This window comes from Acomys russatus, chromosome 28 (genome assembly GCF_903995435.1).
Source record: "Acomys russatus chromosome 28, mAcoRus1.1, whole genome shotgun sequence".
Classification (NCBI taxonomy): Eukaryota; Metazoa; Chordata; class Mammalia; order Rodentia; family Muridae; genus Acomys; species Acomys russatus.
The window spans coordinates 32,155,718-32,171,026 of NC_067164.1; the positions used below are offsets into that span (position 1 = coordinate 32,155,718).

The 15,309-nt window shown below is 37.7% G+C and overlaps 1 protein-coding gene across 4 annotated transcripts in view; it reads left to right on the plus strand.

Moving 5' to 3' along the window:
- The window catches only part of Tafa2 (TAFA chemokine like family member 2), a 436,599-nt gene that overhangs the window by 299,119 nt on the left and 122,171 nt on the right, over positions 1-15,309 (plus strand). For all 4 annotated transcript variants that reach the window (XR_007833356.1, XM_051170898.1, XM_051170897.1 and 1 more), the window contains exon 2: positions 4,109-4,215. Coding sequence is in view for 3 of the 4 variants with exons in the window: in XM_051170897.1 (XP_051026854.1) it covers positions 4,109-4,215 (107 nt within the window). In the remaining variant the exon portion in view is untranslated. The remainder of the gene's footprint in view (positions 1-4,108; positions 4,216-15,309) is intronic.

A 15,309-nucleotide genomic window follows, 5' to 3' on the forward strand; every position in this document is an offset into this window, starting at 1 on the left:
GAGAGAATCAAGTGGATTGTAATACAGTACAGTGAATGCCACTGTGGAAAACAGATATTCAACCTTGTCTTGAATAGATTCTATAGGAGGAAGAATAACGTGCACGAAGACCAGTGAATACAAGTTCATCATTTCTAGGGTTGTGAGAATTCCTGGGAATGGATAGGAGGCTTCAGCTGACATGAAATGAGATTTTAATAGAGGCTACTGAGAAATTTTTATAGAGTTAACATTTAGGTTACGGGTATGAGTGAATAGAAAGATGAAGAGAAAGACCATAAGATTAGAAACATAAAACACTGGTAAGGACCATGGCTTTTTCTTTTTTCTTTTTCCTGAAATTAGAGAATCACACAAAGCTTTAAAAAATATGTGTATGTATTATTTATTATAATTTATTCACACATTACATCCCAATTGTTATCCCCTTACTCTTATCTTCCTGTTCCTACCCTTCTTCCTTTTCTGCCTTGCTCCCCCCGCCCCAGACCTCTGACATGAGGGTCCTCCTACCCTACTGTCTGGCCACAGCCGATAAGGTCTCATCAGGACAGCCTGCATCCCCCTCCTCTGTGTGCTCACAAGGCCGTCTTGACAAGGGGCAGTGATAAGATTGTGGGCACCAGAGTGTATGTCAGAGGTTCAATGGTAGTGCCCCCTCCTCAACTTGGAGAGTCAGCTGTTCATCTGCTACCATCTGAACAGATTTTAAGCAAGAAGTCTTTCTAAGACATAGAGATTGGATTGTACTTATCTGATTGGTAATATTTATTCAAACATTGCATATTGCAAATATAATTGGTAAAGGTCAGATAAACACTTTAAGCATATGTATGCAAGGGGTGCTGTATGGTAGGAAAATTGGGATGGCCAAATACTTGCTTAAGCATGTGCGTCTGTGTGTGGGTGCGGTATGGTAGAAAATAAAGCTAGCATCCTGTACCAGTGAGAAATTTTGGTGGTCTGAGTCATAGTATCATAGTAAAGTAGGTTAAGTATGTAATGTAAGAGATAAAAAGGGGATATGATTGACTGACTGTTCAGAAATATTGATGGTACAAGAGTGAGAAAATAGTGTGGTTACAGAGTTGGCCTGCATTCCCCTTTCCCACTTTGCTCTGACAGCTCCATGATTTTGTGGATGTTTCTCTTTCCATATGTCTATGTACTGGCTGTCTCTTCTGTCATCTCATTTGGTGGGTACACTATGGTATGGGAAACAATAGGCCGTTGACCTTGTACTAGAGGCCATTTGTATAGACAAAGCTATTATCAAGAATTAGGCTAAGCAATTCTTCCTGTCAGATGAGTTTTGCTCTTCATTATGTTATGTGATGAGCAGTGCCATGAAGTTGGAGGATTGGATGTAGAGGGGGAGGCACAGTGGTTGGACAAAATAAAACAAAACCAAGAGGGCTGGGTAAAACAAAGAAAGTACAATTAAAGATTAAAATTGATCATTTTGTTTACTGAGAGAGTGTTAGGACAGAATGTTATCACAGCTCAGGATTTCTCTAAATGATTTTTCAGTGACACTAGTAGTCTATGCTAATATGCTATTCTTTAAAAAGGTGATTGTGGAAAATGCCTCAAAGGAGGCTTATTTAATCGCATGCCTCTTAAAAACTGTACTCAATAATAAACTTCGTAAGTTTGTTGAATCCAGAATTTTACAAGTTTTGTCTTTCGCTAACACTGCTGGAATTGTGTGGAGCTAGTGCTTTGGGGGATCACAGTTAAAGAAATGTCATTCCAATAGGTATTTGTTAACATTTACTGAAGATTTAATATCTGCTATGAGGTATCAAATATTAGGTTGATTCTTTCATTTAGTCTTCAGACCAATTATTATGATTATGATCAATACTATTAAAACCCTTACCCTACTTCCAATGAAAATATAGTTATTAAGTATTATCCAAAATCATATAGCCAATAAACAGGAAACTCGATTTTAGACCCAGCAACTAAATCGAAATGTTCGAGTGTCTCTCCCTTTGTGTGCTATCTTTGGCATGTGACATGGTGGGCCACATATTTTATATAAATGCAGATTACCACAACAGGTATGGGAGAAACTAAAGCCACAGATTCAAAATATAAGGCTCACTGTATTGTTTGTCTGTCTTGTTGCTGTGACATAATGCCAGTCAAAATCAAATGGTAGGTAGGAAGGTTTATTTTGCCTCATAGTCCGGGGCTACTGTTGGTGATGGCAGGAAAGACATAGGAGCCTGACGGTCAGTGTTACCATCCATGATGGCTAGAAAGCCACACAGCAGGAACCAGAAGCTTCTTATTACATCAATTCTTTGGTCTGAAACTAGAGTAATAAATTCTCTTGTTCAGATGGCTTTCTTGTTTTTAAGTCCAAGATTCAGGTTGATGAAAAGTTAGGATAAATCTTGGCACCTCAATTAGTTTAATCTACCTAAACTTTCATAGTCACGTCAGAGGCTGTGTCCTAGGTGAGTCTGCCAAGATGACAAAATTACAGTCATAATCTGGAACCCAGAGAGCATGGATTGAAACTCTGAGACCTGTGAGTCAACGTTTTCAGTTCTTTGAACCTCGCTTTCTAGCATATAGAGTGTAGATTCTTCCAAGCTAAGAAACATTAGCACATATCCACATTAAAATTTATACTACATCTAGCTATTTCCATCTATTTCTTCATGTGAAAGAATGCTCTGAATTGTTTGCCCAAATTTGCTTGCTACCTCTCAGCATGGATTTGAAGATGGATTGTTTTGAGGGTAAAACTGTGAGGAAAGAGTAATTCATTGACCTGCAGGGGAAAAAGAGTCAGGTATGCCCAGGAAAGAACCCAGAAAGCTGTCACAAAGGCAGACCACTCTATGCAGGCCCAGCAAAGCTGAGTTCAATATAGGATCTACATTTGAATGGGACAGGGACGGGTGCGTATTCTGTCCTTCCTTATGAATACATCCACATGGAGTCCTACTCACTGTGGTTCTGATTCGGTCTCACCATCATAGGTCAGGCAAACAAGGCTTAAATAAGAATTTTGGGAGCATGTCATTCTGGGTTTGAATTTTTACACTATCTTTAAATGAGACCTTAAGAAAAATTCCAATTTGTATTAGCTACAAAATGAGGATAGACTTTTTTTTTTTTTTTTTTTTTGAAGAACAAGTGAAATAATGTGTAAGTAGATGCTGACTTTTTTGTATAAAAGTATAAAGGAGTAGTTATTTTTTTCTTAATTGTATGGGTTCAGTTTGAAATTGTTATTTTTTTCTAATTCTGATTTTTTATGTTCTCCCTACTTATGGTAAAGTACATCATTTAAATGCAACAACATTGAGTCCTCCACTGCAGAGTGGTACACATTAGTTTGGCAAGGTTAGCTGGCAATAAGAAAGCTATGTCATGGATAATTTTCAAAATACAACCTCACATGATAAATTTCAAATGACTTTATTCTGAGTAGAATTCATCTCAGCACTAAATATTTGTTTATACTTATTTTGTGTGTATATATATATATATATATATATATATATATATATATATATATATATATGCATTCACATGATATAGAACATGTGTAAAAGTCTTGATGTTGAAGAAAGAATCTTGAGAGTGGTAAATAATATCATTCAAATTGTTGTGTCTTAATTTTATTAATAAATTGCACACAGACACACATATGTAGTTGGTCATGGTATCTCATTGTTGTAAACCTCATTCATATTTGGGGACCTGAAATGGGAAGTTGATAAGTTCAATACCAGCTCAGACTACATGGTAAGACCCTGTTTTAATAAAGAATAACAGCTGTGTGTGATGGCATATGCCTTTAATCCCAGCACGCAGAAGGCAAGGACAGATCGAATTCTGTGAGTTCGAGGCCAGCCTGGTCTACAAAGTGAGTCCAGGACAGCCAAGACTACACAGAGAAACCTTGTCTTGAAAATCCAAAAACAACAACAGGACACATAGTAACATAGTTTATGTAAATAGAACCTTCAATGTGAATTTTCTAGGGATAAATGTCAAGGTCCCATGAAAGACGTTGATGTAGAAACAGTTATAGAAACAATGATTTTGTGTTCTTAGGAATCATATCATTTCTGTATTGCAGGATGAGTAAGAGATACTTACAGAAAGCAACGAAAGGGAAGCTGCTGATAATAATTTTTATAGTGACCTTGTGGGGAAGAGCTGTTTCCAGCGCAAACCATCATAAAGGTAAGTTCCCCCGTTACCCATGCTGTCTGTGTGAGAAGGCTCTTTTAAACAGATCGTCACATTCCGTCTTCACTGCTCTGCTCAATTTTATTAGGTGTGGGTTCCCCCTAGCAATTTTCTTTAGGTAAAAATGCAGAGAGCTCTCTTCAAGATGACATTGAGAGGAGAAACATGGTGTTTTCAGGATTACTGCCAATTCTGAAAATATTGTCCAATGAATGTAAAATTCTAATTCTGTCATTCCCCCCATTTTTAAAGACAGTGATGTTAAAATGTTGAGTTGGCGTACAATAAGGATGAGTCTCAGATTGTCCTTATCTTTATAAACAAGACATTTTTTTCATGTAGATATCTTAATCATGTGTACACACTACATGTAAAGTTTTCTTTTAGATATTTTTGTAGACTGGCTTTCCCTGCACCATGCTTCTGCCCCCTATTTGGACACCATTTCTACCACAATCCTCAGCAGGTTCTGTTCTATCACAGAAAAAAAAAAATGAGAATATATGTCTATATGTATGTGCTGTCAGCTCAAAATTACTCCCTTTTCTCCTTTCTAGCCATTAGACTCAGCATAACGATGGCTGCCTTTTGCAAATGAGTTAAAATGGGGTTGTTTCTTACATTATATCAACCATAATCAAGTATTCATAACCCGAGAAGTCAATTTAGATTTTTCTGTGAAATATGGTTTTGCTATTCAATACTCTGTCCACCATAAAGGCTAGCAATTTTCTTTCTTATTCTATTTTGGGGTGAAGGAGGAATTAGGAGTGTTTTTGAATTCTCTAATACTTAAATTCTTTAGATATGTACATTTAATTGACATCACCTGACCATTAACACAGAGATAAAAAAGATGTGACTTGAGAATTGAGGGCTGTATAACAGACTTCTCCCTAGCATTTAAAACCAATAAATTGTACTTTATAAGAAGGAGAGTTTTGTGGAGAGTTTGTTTCTATTTTGTAATTCTGTTTTTGACCTATAGAGGCATGCGTGCTTGTAAATGTATACTTTTCCCTTTGTCTTGAATGGAGCCCGTGGATCTGTCAATCAGACTTTTAATCCTCTTTAGTAATTGCTATCTTAGTTTCTTTCCCCATCACTGTGATAAAATGCTCTGACAAGAGCAACTTCATCACAGTTCCAGGTTACAGTTGATTGTCACAGGGAAGTCACTTTCAGGAGAATGAGCCAACTGGTCACATTTCATCTTCGATCGGACGGAGAGAGCAATGAGGCATGCATGCTGCTAAGCCTCTTCACTGCACTCATCCAGCCTCGGATCTGCGGTTCCTGCAATGGCTCTGCTGACAGTTATGATGGGCCTTCCCAGCTCAAATAGCAGGAGATAATCCCTCATAGCCATGCTTAGAGACCCATGTTGAGGTGATTAGCTTGTCAGGCTCACGGCTGACACTAACTCCCACAATGTTGTCTGCACAAAATTAAAAGGGTTTGAGGGCAATATCTCCCCTATGCTTCAAGGCAGCAGTGAACTGTACTCATTTCCAGGAGCTGTAACTGTATAAGAAAGGCCATGTCAGGAGCTTGACAAATCATACTCCATCTATACTTTCCCTGACAGTATCCCAGGACCCCATTTCCAGTTTGTAGGAGAATTAAGAGAAAAAGAAAGAGGATTCTTAGAAATAGTGGGTTTCAGTGCAGCATAGGCAATGTTCCTGATAGACATGCTTTCATTGCCAAATCCAGGGGATAGTGTCTAGAAGAGATTCGTTCATAAAGAATTTCCACAGTGTAAATTGCATGCCACTGTTAAATGGACATTTAAGAATTCTTGAGTCTACAGATAGTTTACATTTGGAATTCTGGGACTCAAGAGAGTATAAATATGAGAGCCCCAAGAGGGCTTCTGGTGGCTGCTGCTCCCCCTGCTGCTGCCTCAAGGAAATCAATGCCCCAATCAGCAGGAAGTAGTCTAAAGAGGTCTATGCCCCCCTTTTCCTCTTGCCTTCTTTCTTGCCTACCTAGCATTAGGAGCTTGGTAGGGATTGGAGTGGAGAAAGGTGGTAGACATAAGACCCAAATAAAAGTAGCCAAAAGTCCTGACTACACTAGTGCTTAAGCCTAAAGTAAATAAACAAGTACATAAGCAAGTAAACAAACAAACAAATATGAACATAACATGGACTTCTTTAAGAAGTCAGTCCTAATTTTTGTTCCCAGTACTGTAAAAAAAAAAAAAAAAAAAAAAAAAAAAAAAAAAGAAAAAAAGAAAAAAAAGGAAAAAAAAAAAAAAAAAAGAAAGAAGGAAAGGTTTAAGTCATGCTGTGTACTCTGTTAACTGTAAAACCACTATATTTTCTTACTACTTGCTAATATTATATTTTACATTGTATTTATTTAAAATCAAAATATGTAAATATTTTTATGCATTTAAGTGATGTGTACATGCATGTATCTGTGAGTGCAGGTGCCTATGTGATCCAGAAGAGAACCTCTGATACCTTGGAACTAGAGTTACAGGGTAAGTGTAACTGTGAGCTGCCTAAAGTGGGTACTGGGAACTGAACTTATATCCTCTGGAAGAGCAGTAAGCACATCTAACTGCTGAGCCATTTCTTCACTCCCACAGTATAAAACATTGCATTGTATAAGAAAACAAACAAACAAACAAACAACAACAACAACAACAAAAAGACTGCATTGTATAAGAAAATATAAACTGCCTAATGCTACTCACTGTATGGAAGAGAGTTTGGGTTGTTTTCTGTTTCATTCCTAACTTGCTACTAATTTGCATAAAGATTTTTCTCTACTAATAAATTTGTTTATTCACTTTATATCCTGATTGCAGCCTCCCTCTCCTTTAGTCTCCTCTCCCGCCACCTCTCCATCCCATTCTCTCCTCTCTTTCTCCTCAGAGAAGAGGGAAGTCCCCCATGGGTACCAACTCACTTTAAGTTTCTTGCAAAAATATTTTATGAGCAACTTCTCTCTTCCGATGTCTCCCTTTCTTTCTCCTCCTTCATTTTATTCCTCTTTCCCCCATGTACTCTTTTTGTCTTGAGTTATTTCATATACAAAAGTATAAGGGCAATGTAAATATCAGCCATATAGTACATATTCATGTGCTCACTAGCAAGTTGAGAAGTATACTCTTTCCAATGCTTGTGAGCCTGCTGTGTCTGCATGCTGACTCTGTCCCATTCCTGCCTTCCTTAGTGTACTAGCACAATCATTGTTCTAAATGTTCCATTTAAAATTCCATTGTATTTAACAATAACCTTTTTGTATAAGCATGAACGTGCATTTCTAAAGGCATTTTCTTTAGCTTGGGTAGTTCTTGAATTTCTGTAGACAGTATTATATAGTAAGTATTTCATTGCAATTTTGCTATTTTTTCCCAGCAGTGCTTGGGAGATATGTCATAAGATATAACACATTTATTTTCCTGAGTTGATCCATGAAGTTACTACAGGCTCACTCACTCTCTTGTACATGGTCATTTGACGTTCTATTTTTTTTCCCATTATGAACAATGGCTTTAGGAACATTGTGGTTTGTTTCTCTCAGTACACATGTGCAGCTTCTCTGGAGGCTAGGAGCGGAATGCTGGCTTACAGAACATGTCTGGGTTCCACTTGGTCATACAGTGCTGAGTGTTTCCCAATCTAAGGCACTGCTAAGCTTGCTCTGAGCATCTTCTCGTCTTCTTGTTTCCTGATTTCTGGTTAATAAGAATACTCAAGATAAAAGTATTAAAGATACACATTAAAAACCCAGTAGCACTAAAGTACATTTCAGATGCCAGCTCATCTAATCTTTGGAACAGTTGATAGGGTGGGTGCTATTATCTGACCACAGGTATAGGTCAGAAACTTGTTAGAAAATATTACAAATGGGATTCAAATCTAGCAATCTTTACCCATATAGTCACGATATCCAGTAATGAAATTCCTTACTATTGGGGATTATTTGGCTGGCTTCTTGAGTCTGTGGTTTAATATTGTTTACAGACCAAATAGATGGTATCTACTACCCCTGAGATGAACTGTAGCCAGGTGCTGGGTGCTTGACAGCATTCTCACACTGTTTTCTGTGCAGTTCAATTTTTACATTACATTTCTACTTCTTAGTTCTTTCCTTTCTACACTTGATAATATTTATTCAGCTCTTTAAACATTTTTTTGGCATTTTCTTGTATCTGAATAATTCTTTAGTCCAATGATGGGCTTCATTTTCATTATTGTATGCCTCTAAAATTCTTTTTTTTTTCCCTGAGAAATTTCTTGCAGTTTAATTCCTTTACGTTCTCACTCTTATTTTCTCTTTTCCATTTTATATACTTTTCTAATTTGTTTTGTGAAATAAATTTGCCATTTAGTCCTCTTCAGAAGGAGAGTTTCATTATATCAAATTTTCAATTATATTTACAGTTTTGTAATCTCTTTCTATTTAAATGTTTACATTATGCACACTGTGTTTACATCTTTCCCATCCTTTCCTTTCCCTCTTCTAAATTTTCCTGTGCCCTGAAGCTTCCTCTCAAATTCACATCCTTTTCTTCAATTATCGTTATTGTTTTCTATACACACACACATACGCACACAATGCAGACCCATGTACAATAAACTCATACATACACACACACACAGTACACACATGCACATACACACAGTATACATACACAGTGCACACACACAGGCACACAGTAATGCACACATATACAGTACACACTCACATGCCCACAGTACACGCCTACACACAGTATGCATACACAATACACATACATACACAGTAATGCACACATGCACACACAGTACATGTACACATATACAGTACACACACACCGTATGCACACAGTAACACATACATACACACACACTCTACTGAATCCTTTAGTGTTGCTTCTGTGTGTATGAGTTTACAGATGCCCACTGTAGACAGTGGCATATCTGGATATGTCTCTTAGGAGTTTAGTCCCTTGAGAAGACCAACTCTCCTCCCTCTTCCAGCAGCCGTTGGTTGTCCGTAGCTCTTGATCCAGTGGTTCTGCGACCTTGTGAAATTTTCTCCACTCTTATCAGCATGTCAGCTTGTGTTCTCATTATGCATGTCTTGTTATTGAAACTTCATGGTCCTCTGGTTCCTAGAATTCTTTTTTCCCACCTCTTCCATCGTGATTATGGAGGCTTAAGGGAACGGGTTGTGTTGTAGATGTATCAACTAGGGACAGGCAGCCTACAACCATTCTTCTCTGCATATTTCTGTGGTGGTCTTTGCGTGCTGCAGAAGCATCTTCCTTGAGCAGGGGTGAGTGCCACATGTGTCTGTGGATATAAGGATAGTATTTAGGATGCATATGAGAATTATGCTGGTTTAGGAATTGGGCAACGAGTCCATGACCATACCGGCCACAGAGAGTTGGCAAAGTTACAGGCATAAATCCCCTCCTACTGAACCAGCCTCATCTCCAATTACCCAGTTACTGCTTTTTACCCCTGAAGTGTTAGTGCCACCCTTCCACCTTGGGTATATCTTGCTGTGCTGGCTGTTGCTGTGGTTCATAGGAATTACAGATGGAAAGATGTAGTAAATTTCACCACTAGGACATTTCAGATCCCCATCTTCTTCCATAGCACTTACTTGTATAGGATGTTTGCTTGATGCTTCACTGGGAATTCTGACCCTTGCTTACCGTGGGCTCCACCCCCTTTCCCCCAACTAACTGAGAAATACAGCTGGAGAGAGGAGTGCCGAGAAGTGCACGCAGTGGATCATTCTGCACGCAACACATTGCTTTCAGTTGCCAGAGCAATGGCTGCCCAGATAATATTTAACATCTCCCCCTTTGACATTTAACTCCCCTTTCCCCCCTGATTTATAGCTATAAAGAGCCTAGGGTGAGCTAGTAGTCATCAGTGTTTCTTGTTTAGGAGCACTTCCTGTTTCTCCGATGTGGGAATAAGTACTCCTGGACTCATTGAGTCTATTACCATCCTGTGGAAATATTTTATATTGGATACTTGTAATGGAAAAGTTGTTTGTTTACTCAATATTTTTGAGTACCTGCATCAAGCCAGAGAATATAGTAGTACATAAAAGAGATAAAAATTTTTTTTTGTCTTATGGAGCTTTTATCTCTGAAGTCGGAAAATAGATAAAAAGAAAAAGAAATAAAATGGTTGAGTTTTATGGTATAAATGCTATGGAGAGAGAATAAAGGGAGAAAGAGGCATAGAACCTGCTGAGTAGGGATTATATGCTTAAATAAGGCCGTTGGGCATAACTTCACAATTTTAGCAGGAGGATATCTAGAAGAAAGAATTTTCTAGCTAGAACAGCCAAATGTATAAATGCTTCCACGCATTCTTGGAGATGAGGAGAAATACTGAAGAGGAAATATGCATACAACAGACTGTAAGGAGGAGAATTGTGAACAGGCCATTTCAGAATAGATAGATGTGCACTATGAAATGATAAACTCAATACATAGCTGAGGCAGTCTACTAATGCAGTAAATTCTGATCCTAAGCGCAGCCAGACGGAGTATCGTGTCCCTCCCTTTCCTTGATATGACACAGGAACACTCCCGTAATTCACAGCACCTGTACCTCAGGAGCCAGATATCTAGCAATGAGAAACTGTTGTCATCTTTATAACAAACTTTTGTGCCTTGGGAATTAACAGTCCTTCACAGAGAGACAAATAAGTTTACTGTGCACTCTGCCTCAGAAAGATCCTGCCCTGAATTCTTACAATTATATTGAGCTGGGCATTTCGGGGGGGAGATTAGCCAAGAACATTGTGACAGCCAGGCAGAAAATATAAGCAATATTTCCCCCATGGAAGCAATTACATTAGGTACAGCTTCAAATATTAGGGATGAGAGAGGAAACAGTTTAGTTTAGGTCTCCAAGTTCCCCAAAGAAAAACGCAGCCATTAATCTTAGAAAGCTAATATGTTTCTTGCCTTTCCTTTGTCTACCCACCACCTTCCAACTAAATCTAAAGAGAACAAATCATCACTAAATTTTTGGGTTGAAAAACATCTCCATTTTATTTATCCCCCTGAGATATAAGGTGTGAAAATTATATAGAGGAAAGAAACCACTCTGAAAGTTAGTTTGATTAACTAATGTTAAATACATGCTAGTCTCATTGTAACTCAATATAATTACCTGAGTTAGAACTATTGATGGAGTTTATTTTTTTTCCTAAGACTATTTAGGTATAAAAAAATAAAGATTTTAATTGTTGGGTAAGTAATGACTGATATGGATAGACCTTAAATTGCCCTTCGGTTTATCTAACAGCTTTATTCATCAATTCAAACAACCCCTCAGGAGGCAGAATGTACATTGCGTGTCTGTTAAATGTTGGGCTTTAGGTCAAGTTCCAGCGATACATAATTGGGTAAAGTTGACAGAATCTATGCCCTAGTAGAGCTTATAGTGTATCCTGGCATAAAAACACTGGTGTGGTATGTCAGAGAGGCACACAGGCAAATATTTAATTACAAATGGTATTAAAGTGCTATAATGATAAATTTTAGGGCGATTAGAACACATAGACTGCACAATGGGTGAGGAAGAAAACTTGACGTCGGATCTGAGTAGGAGAGACACACAGCAGGTGAGAAGCCTACGTCTAGCACTTCAGGAACAATGGCAGGTGACTTCATGAGCTACGGTCTTAGCTGGCTTTCAGGGATCACAGGAGATGTGGATGCAGTCTGTCTGGAGGACAGTCTAGGAAAGACTCATTGAAGACATACTCAAAATGCAAGTTTTCTTAGGATGAACATGGCTCCATCTAATCTGGTTAAGATGTTTCTAGCTCATCTTGGGCCAGTTTGCAGTTGAGTTGCCTCTGATGTTCCTGAAAGCCTAAGCACACTCCTGTATATCTTCCTGAAAGCCTAAGCACACTCATGTATATCTCATCGAGTTTGAAGAACTTTGGTAATGGAAACAATTGGATTATGTTTTGGGAGAAAGGAAAATAACTAGTAAGTGAACTAATTCTAGACTAGAGTCTTAGTGATGGATTTAAATGTTATTGAATTTTCAAGAAATATATATGACTAAGAAATGATGGAAGTATGCCAAAAGGAGAAGTCAAGAAATGCATCACTCCTTGCAAAGCATTCACTCAAATAACATTTGGGGATATTTTCATATGGTTTCATTGGTCGACAGCCTTACACGTATTTGAGAGTATACAGTGCTTATTTGTTTGTATGTTTAGTAATTCATGTTTCTCAACTTCTCAGTTGTCTTTAAATACTGTAGAGTTGCATGTTTTTCTGAGCTTACGCATCCATGAATTTAAAATTATTCTAAAGACATCCCATACCTACATATTAAGGCATAAAAACACACTTATATACTAAAATGTAAACATCAAACAAATGTGCAGTTCCCAACAAGAGTAAGAAACAGTTAACTGTGGGCTCCTCAAGGCTTCTTATGCACCTTGATAGTTATAATTACTTCCTATAGGGGATTTCCCTAACAATTGAATGTTATTGTGTCTGGTCTTTATTGTACACAAATACAATCCTACTACAAGAATATATGAACTGGAGTTAATGGTGGAAACATTTTTTTTTGACATTCACCTCTGTTAGGATGTAGGGTGCCGTTGTATGAGCTTCCTCAGAAGGGTCCAAGTTAGTTAGGACAAATATAACAATGTGTTCACAGCCCTGGGTAAGCATGCTTTCTCACCCTGGCACTTAAGAGTCTAGGAGCATGAATAGAAACAGGTGCTTTGATTATTCTTTGAGACTCCAAGACAAAATCAAGATAGAGCATATAAACTTGAAGAAAAAGTTTACAGGAGTACAGGGTGTAGGAGTGGACTGTGTAAAGCATGGGGCTCTATTACATTCTTGTAAAAGAAAGGAAGGGATGGCACAGACGAAAGACCCTCAGACTTCAACACAGTCTTGTCGAGGCCAACTGCAGTCCTTTAGTAAAGATTGGTACATTTTTATCATAAGGGGCAGCCTTTGTACTTTTGTCACTAGGCCATTTACTGAGATCATCCTAAAAAGGGGGTGTGGCTGAATTTTATGATAGATTCATAGGACAACCCAATACAAAGTGGTCAGCATGAAACCATACAGATACAAACAACAAAAATGGTCTCATCAGGCCATTGTACACACACACACACACACACACACACACACACACACACACACACACACACACACCCCAATAATAATAATAACAATCAAAGAAAGCTATCAATTTGAGAGCTAAGTGGGAAGACATGGGAGGAGCGGACTTGGGAGGGGTTGGGAGATGAAAAGAAATAGTGGAATGATAAACTTCTCATTTAGGATGTGTTTATAAAAGGAATAATATTAATTTTGAAAAGCAGATAAATTAAATTTAAAATATATAACTGTGTCCTTTGCCCTGGGTTCTGAGAGAGACATATGCATGTTTTCAGACCTGCTGTGTTCTTAAAGGCTGAATCTGAGACCAAATAGCACAGGGTTATGGGAAATCTACTATCAAAGGCTTCTAGCTTTTTTCCATGTAGAAAGAATATAGAAGAATAAGTGGTTAAGAAGAAAATAACAAAAAAATATTTTGAGACAGGGTTTATCTGTGTCGCTCTGGCTGTCCTGGAACTTGTTCTGTAGACCAGGCTGGCCTCAAACTCACAGAAATCTACCTGCCTCTCTCTGCCTCCCAAACGCTGGGATTAAAAGTGCGTGTCACCACATCTGGCAGAAAATGAAAAACCTTTGTCGGGAAATACTTATAAATACTGCCTAAAACTATTTTCAATCCCCCATCATAAAGACATATAGAACTTCCCACCTTCTAACGTAAATATATCTGTTAAGAAGGTATAGTGACTAGTTCATATAATTTATGCTTTGGAGTACCCATGGATGCATAGAGTTAGTTTTGGAATTACTTCTGTTTTATATTACATGGATCCTTTACCAAGTCCTTCGTCAGTTCAGTTTTGTTTCAGAGCTAGAGTGGGCCTTATTATAACAGCAGAGTGCTCTGCCCCTGAGCTGTATGACCCACTCTTTAATGATTTTACTGATTTGCTTGAGAACTGGCAGCTTTTAAAATGTAGTCATAATCTTTAATTTATATGCTTTTCATGCTTGATATTCCTTTTTATATATACCTATTAAGTTAAATTTTTATCATTCACCCATTTCCTCTTCTTCTGCTTAGCCCCTCCCAAATCCCCTTCTTCAATGTCTCCCCACCTAGCTCTCAGATTGATAGCTTCTTTTTCTTGATTATTATTGGTGTGTGTGTGTGTGTGTGTGTGTGTGTGTGTATGTATGTATGTATGTGTGTATGTCTATGTGTGTGTGTGTAGGTATGTCTATGTGTGTGTATGTGTGTCTATATGTGTGTCTGTATTTGTATGTCTGTGTATATGTGTATGTGTTCATGTATGTGTGTGTATGTGTGTATATGTGTGTGTGTGTGTCTCTGTGTGTAGCCATTTATAGGAGACACAGTTTGATCTTGTTGAAAATAATGTTAGTATAACAGAATATAAAATATTATTATCTGTGGAGAAAAAAACAAAAGATTTTTAAGCACCTGTAATCCTGCTGTACTTATTATTTGTAACCTTCTTTTTTACTTATGCTATGATCTCTTTCCATTTCTTTGAGCGTATTTATTTTACCACTGTACTTATCTCCAAACTGTTTTAAGTTTTCCTAAGTAATAATAATGTTGGGTGAGCACTGATATATATGGTTTGTTTGCATTTGCTTAACTTTATTTGTATGAGGGAATCACTAGGTCAACTGATTTGAATTGTAATGTGTTACTGTGTTTTGACAATACGAATCATTACAAAACAACTTTGTGTTTATTTGAGGGCATTTGAAACGAATAGAGAAGCACTGGTAAGATAAAAATGATACTGGGCTCATAAAGCATTCATTAATTAACATTTATGCATGTCTAAATAAACACCCCTTGATCTAAGTTATAAGGAACAAAACGTTACCTACCCATCAGCAGGGAATTTGTATGTCTGTAGTTATAAATACTTGTCAACACTGAGGTTTATCTCTCTATGAAATCTCTGTCAGTTTCATCTTTTATTTCGCAA